Consider the following 6,811-nt stretch of genomic DNA (forward strand, 5'->3'; position numbering starts at 1 on the left):
CGTCCCAAAAGGAAACATTTAAAGGTTGGGGGGGGGGGGGGATTATTTCTTTCATGGGTAAACACTAACTCCAGGACCGAGGACACACAGTAGTCCAGTCCAGGCTTCTGAGCTGCGTCTACACAGCGGAACAGGAGAATTTACCTGAATGTAGGGGCACCTGGCCCTCAAGGAGTGGGGTAAGGAGTGGATTGGATTGTGTTCGCACAGATTGAGTCTATATTCAGATCTGGGGTGTAGTAACGCACTGATGGGCACTAGGACACTGAAGGTGAAGAGACAATAATTGGGTTGAGTGATTTTCCAAAGAACAGATGGTCTGTGTTAAAATGCTGACAAAAGGGTGTTGCCGGAAAAGCGCAGCAGGTCAGGCAGCATCCAAGGAGCAGGAGAATCGACGTTTCGGGCATTCCTGAAGAAGGGCTCAAGCCCGAAACGTCGATTCTCCTGCTCCTTGGATGCTGCCTGACCTGCTGCGCTTTTCCAGCAACACCCTTTTTCGGCTCTGATCCCCTGCATCTGCAGTCCCCGCTTTCTCACAGCTTGTGTTAAAACGGCAAGGTTGACCCTTGAAGCTCTTTGTGTTGTCCGTAATCAGTCTCTCAGCTGGGGCCCGCAGTAGGATCTGAGCACTGAGTACAGGCCGACAGGGTGCCGTGATAGCGTCCCGGAGCCAGGAGACCTGGGTTCAAGCCCCACCTGCCCCAGAGGTGTGTAATAAGGTCTGTGAGCAGGCAAACCTCTAACGCTGAGGGAATGGTGCATTGTCAGAGGAGACAGGTTTTTAAAAGGGACAATTTCCACATCTTGCCTGTGGAAGCACATCAAAGGGCCCACAATAAGAAGAGAGACCTCTCACGGTGTCTACCCCAAAACTGGTTAGACAGTTGATGAAGCAAAGCTGTAATGTGTCTATTTTAACGCAAAAGTGTCAGGGTGAGGAACTTGGGAGCATGGATCAGTACTTGGAGCTACGATGTTGTGCCCGTTACAGAGACTTGGATATCACAGGAGCAGGAATGGTTGTTGGATGTTCCAGGGTTGAGATGGGGAGGTGTGGGGAGGTGGGGGGTGGCGGGGGGCGGGCGGTGGGAGTGGTGTTGCTAATCACAGGCAGTGTCACATCTGAGGAAAGGGAGGTCACCGAGGAGGGTTCATCGACTGAGTCGCTCTGGGTGGAAATCAGAAACGGGAAAGGAGCGGCCACTTTACTGGGAGGTTGGGAGGTTTCTGTCGAGGTCCCAGTCACAACAGGGACACGGAGGAACACATTCTGGGAGGCGGAGTTTGGAAAGGTCAAAGGTTGGCGCTGGAAAAGCACAGCAGATCAGGCAGCATCCGAGGAGCAGGAGGAGTCAACATTTCGGGGCATAAGGGCTTCCCGATAAAGGGATAATGCCTGAAATGTCAACTCGTCTGCTCCTCGGATGCTGCCTGGACAGCAACACCCTATTCGACTCTGATCTTCGCTCTCTCCGAGATTTTGGAAAGATGCGGGTTGTGTCATGGCTGACTTCAACTTGCCGAATAGATTCATACGGTCAGAGGGATGTACAGCATGGAAACAGGCCCTTCGGCTCAACCCCTCCATGCTGTCCCAGATATCCTAACCTCATCTAGTCCCATTTAGAGTCAGAGAGATGTACAGCACGGAAACAGGCCCTTCGGCCCAACCCGTCCATGCTGACCCAGATATCCTAACCTAATCTAGTCCCATTTAGAGTCAGAGAGACGTACAGCACGGAAACAGGCCCTTCAGCCCAACCTGTCCATGCTGTCCCAGATATCCTAATCTAATCTAGTCCCATTTGCCAGCACTTGGCCCATCTCCCTCTAACCCCTTCCTATTCATGTCCCCATCCACCTTTTAAATGCTGTATTTGTACCAGCCCCCACCACTTCCTCTGGCAGCTCATTCCATACACGCACCACCCTCTGGGTGAAAAAGTTGCCCCTTAGGTCCCTTTCCCCTCTCACCCTAAACCTATGCCCCTCTAGTTCTGGGCTCCCCCACCCCAGGGAAAAGACTTTGTCTATTTACCCTATCCAATGCCCCTCATGGTTTTATAAACCTCTATAAGGTCACTCCTCAGCCTCCGACGCATCCAGGGAAAACAGCCCCAGCCTGTTCAGCCTCTCCCTGTAGCTCAGATCCTCCAACCCTGGCAACATCCTTGTAAATCTTTTCTGAACCCTTTCAAGTTTCACAACATCTTTCCGATAGGAAGGAGACCAGAATTGCACACAATATTCCAACAGCGGCCTAACCAATGTCCTGTCCAGCCGCAACATGACCTCCCAACTCCTGTACTCAGTACTCTGACCAATAAAGGAAAGCATACCAAACACCACCTTCACAATCCTATCTGTCTGCGACTCCACTTTCAAGGAGCTATGAACCTGTACTCCAAGGTCTCTTTGTTCAGCAACACTCCCTAGGACCTTACCATTAAGTGTGTAAGTTGGAACCTCCTTAGTACAAGTAGTTTGAATGGAGCAGTTTTTGTCAGGTGTGTCCAGGAAGGATTCCTGACTCAAAATGTAGATAGGCCGACGAGAGGGGGGGCCATGTTGGATTTGGTGCTTGGCAATGAACCAGGCCAGGTGTCAGATCTCTCGGTGGGAGAGCATTTCGGCGATAGTGATCACAACTCCCTGAGCTTTACTGTACACATGGAGAGGGATAGCAGCAGACGGTGTGGGAAAGGGGGTATAATTGGGGGAGGGGGAGAATTACAATACTATTAGGCAGGAACTGTGGAGCGTAAATTGGGAGCAGATATTCTCAGGGAAATACACGACAGAAACGTGGAGGCTGCTTTGGGAGGCACTTGCTGATAGTGCTGGATGGGGGTCTGTGCCACTGAGGCAAGGAAGGGACAGAAGGGTGAAGGGACCTTGGGTGACAAGAGATGTGGAACATCTAGTCAAGAGGAAGTCGGAAGCTTACTAAAGGTTGTGGAGGCAAGGTGAGTCAGAAGGGGGCATGAGAAAGCTTTAGCGGGCAGCATTAGGGAAGACCCCATGAGTTCTATATTAATGTGAGGAACAAGAGGATGGACAGAGAGAGAGGGTAGGGGCCGATCGGGGATACTGGAGGGAATTTGTGCCTGGGGTCCGAGGAGGTAGGGGAGGTCCTTAATGCATACTGTGCTTCAGAGTTCACGAGTGAGAGAGACCGCCTTGTTTGCGAGGACAGGCTGACATGCTCAAACACATCGGTGTTAAAAAGGAGATTGTACTGGTATGTTTGAAAAACGTGAGGATAGATATTCCCAAGGTTACTCCGGGAGGGAAGCGATCGCTGCATCTTTGATGATGATCTTTGTGTCCTCTTTAACAGTACCAGATGATTGGAGCGTGGCCAGTATTATTCCCTTGTTCAAGAATGGGAATAGGGATAACCCTGGGAATTATAGACCAGTCAGTCTTACATTGGTGGTGGGCAAGTTAGAGGACAGCATTCTGAGAGACAGGATTTATAATTATATGGAAAAGCACAGCTTGGTTAGAGATGGTCAGGATGGCTTTGTGAAGGGCAGGTCATGCCTCACAAACCCCTTACTGTATTCATTGAGGACGTGACACAACACATTGATAATCGTAGAGCAGTGGGCATGGGGTAATTGGCTTTTAGCAAGGTGTTCGATAAGGTTCCCCACGGTAGGCTCATTCAGAAAGTAAGGAGGCCTGGGATACAGGGACATTTGGCTGTCTGGGTACAGAATTGGCTGTCCCATAGAAGACAGAGGGTGGTGGGAGATGGAAAGTATTCAGCCTGGGGCTCGGCGACCAGTGGCTTTCCACAGGTATCCGTCCTGGGACCTTTGCTTTTTTATGATGTTTAGAAATGATGGGATGAGGAGATGGAAGGGTGGGTTAGTGAGTTTGCCAATGGCACAAAGGTTGGTGGGGTTGTGGATAGTATGGAGGGCTGTTGTAGGTTGTGACGGGACATTGACAGGATGCAGAGCTGGGCTGGATGGAGTTCAACCTGGGGAAAGGGTGAAGTGATTCACTTTGGAAGGTCACATTTGAAGGCAGGTTACAGGGTGAAAGGCAGGATTCTGGGCAGTGTGGAGGAACAGAGGGATCTTGGGGTCCACATCCAGAGATCCCTCAAAGTTGCCACCCGGGTTGACGGGGTTGTTAAGAAGACATTGAGTGTGTTGGCTTTCATGAGCAGGAGGATTGAGGTTCAGACCCACGAGGTTATGCTGCAGGTCTGGTTAGTCCACACTTGGAGTATTCCGGTCACCTCACTCCAGGAGGGAGGTGGAAGCCTTCGAGAGGGGTGCAGAGGGGATTTACCAGGGTGCTGCCTGGACTGGAGGGTGTGTCTGATGGGGAAAGGTTGAGGGAGCGAGGGCTTTGCTCATGTGAAGAAGGATGAGAGGTGTACGATGATGATGAGAGACACGGATCGCGTGGATACTCAGAGACTTTTCCCCAGGGCGGGAATGGCTATCACAGAGAGGGTATAATTTGAAGGTGATTGGGGGGGGGGGAGGGTTTGAGGGAGATGTCAGAGGGAGGTTCTTTACACAGAGAGTGCTGGGTGCGTGGGTGGAATGCACTGTCAGCGGTGAGAGTAAAGTCAGAGACATTAGAGACATTTAACCGACTCTTGGGTAGGCACATGGCAGATAGTGCAATGAAGGGTCTGTAGGTCAGTCTGATCTTAGAAGGGGGGATGAAAGCTCAGCACAACCTCGAGGGCCGAAGGGCCTGATGTCCGATTGTCGAGAACTGCTCTTCCAATTAAAAGACCTGAAAAAAGCCTCATCGCAACGTTTATCCCGTGTGTGGAATCTTGCTGTGCTGTGCTGTGTGAGGTGATTCACTGGGATGTAACAAAGTGACCTGTCTTGATCACGGTGGAGGGAGCAAGGGGCAGATTAAACCCAGCCGCGGCCCCCAACGCAGGAGGACTTACCCGATCGTCCGGAGGGAAGGGTGTCTCCTGGTCAGCGTCGAAAGAGCTAGAGCAGACTGGTCAGTGAGCAAATTGTCGGACAAGTTCACCTTTGTCAGCGCCACGTTTGTGGTGGGGGCGACAGCCAGGTCTTCGGTGTACGCGTTTGTGATGCCATTGCCCTCCAGTCTGAGCGGGTTCGAAAGATTCAGAGACAAGGACAGGTGAGCGGGCTGTGTTCACAACAGCCGTACGGGCAGAGCAACAGCGGGAGGGTGAGATGGCAGCAGAACGGCGTCAGACTCAAACACAGTCGAATATTTTACCTCCCCGCACTCTCGCCCTTTCGGTTAGTAACCGCAGAGCTTCGATCAGACAGCTTGACCAACTCGGTTCAACCGTCCCTGACCGAAGTACTCGCCATTAACCAAATTGTCGCTGGCAGTACATGTATTATCTCAAACCAGATTTGAGTAAGAACCGAGAGCTTTGGAGTATTTTTGCATTCGGAAATGCGTAGCCTGAACACGTGGTTGAGTTAGAACTCCTGACGGCCTTCAGAAAGTATTTGGATATACTTTACAAATGCCACAACCGGGAAACTTACAAACCGAGAGCTGTGGGGGGGAGAGGTGTCTGTTTGTAGCTTGGTATGGAGGCGATGATAGATCTACGACTCGGTGACACACAGTCGAGGTCACAGGGGTATTGTTGCCCCGAAGCCGCTCTGCCCCGACTCCAAGGATTGGTGTGCTGACCCATTCAGTTCCAGTTTTTCCCAGTTATTACTGCCCACGGATCTGAGAGATCAGCACAGTGGCTGGAGAAACGAGAAGGAATACAGGCTGGGAATACTGTGTCACCTCAGTCACCTCCGGGCTCTCCCAAGCCGAACCACCATCTCAAAGACCCAAGTGGTCGGAGGGTCTGAGCTTACAGGGAGAGGCTGGACAGGCTGGGGCTGTTTTTCTGGAGCGTAGGAGGCCGATGGGTGAGTTGAAAGAAGTTTATAAAATCATGAGGGGCACAAAGGATATGGGCCGGGTGCTGGCAGGTGGGGCTACACTGGGTCAGCATGGACGGGTTGGGCCGAAGGGCCTGTTTCCGTGCTGTACGTCTCGGTGACTCGAAGTGAGGAAAGTGATTTATCAACACCTTCCAAACTTGGGATGTGTACAACCAGGACAGGGGAACGGCATCAGCTACAAATTCCTCTCAAAGCCACTCACCGTCTTGACTCAGCTGGAGAGTCTGAGGTGAGCGAGCGTGGCGCTGGAAAAGGCCCAGCTAGTCGGGCAGCATCCGAGGAGCAGGAGGGTCAACGTTCCGGGCAGGAACTTCCTTCAGACCCCTTCAGAGTCCGGAAGGAGGGTCCAGCCCGAAACGTTGACCCTCCTGCTCCTCGGATGCTGCCTGACTAGCTGGGCCTTTTCCCAGCGCAACGCTCGCTCACCTCGGACTCTCCAGCATCTGCAGCCCTCCCTGTTTCCCTGGAAGTCAATCAGCATTCCTACACTATTGCTGGGCAAAAACCAGGAACGCCACTCCATAACATCGCTCCTGGTCGATGGAAGCAAAATGGGCGAAAGTATAATGGGCTACAAAATGGGGTGGAAGTGTCTCAGTGGTTAGCACCACTGACCCCCAGCACCAGGGACCCGGGTTCGATCCTACCCTCGGGGGAGACTGTCCATGTGGAGTTCGCTCATTCTCCCCCCCTGTGATAGTGTGGGTTTCCTGCGGGTACAAAAGCTTCCAACCACAGTCCCAATATATTCAGGTTAAGGTGGATTGGCCATGGGAAATTGTCCCATAGTGCCCAGGGATGTGCAGGTCAGGGTGGATTGACCATGCTAAATTGTCCCATAGTGTCCAGGGATGTGTAGGTTAGGGTGG

The 6,811-nt window shown here is 52.1% G+C and overlaps 1 protein-coding gene across 1 annotated transcript in view; it reads right to left on the bottom strand.

The window, feature by feature from the left end:
• Positions 1–4,566: 4,566 nt before the first annotated feature.
• Positions 4,567–6,811, bottom strand: part of LOC122542925 (NACHT, LRR and PYD domains-containing protein 3-like) — a 20,428-nt gene continuing 18,183 nt past the window's right edge. Inside the window, exon 9 of the mRNA XM_043681069.1 lies at positions 4,567–5,104. Coding sequence (XP_043537004.1) covers positions 4,933–5,104 — 172 coding nt within the window. The 3' untranslated portion in view covers positions 4,567–4,932. The remainder of the gene's footprint in view (positions 5,105–6,811) is intronic.

Source organism: Chiloscyllium plagiosum, chromosome 41 (genome assembly GCF_004010195.1).
Source record: "Chiloscyllium plagiosum isolate BGI_BamShark_2017 chromosome 41, ASM401019v2, whole genome shotgun sequence".
In the NCBI taxonomy this organism is placed as follows: domain Eukaryota; kingdom Metazoa; phylum Chordata; class Chondrichthyes; order Orectolobiformes; family Hemiscylliidae; genus Chiloscyllium; species Chiloscyllium plagiosum.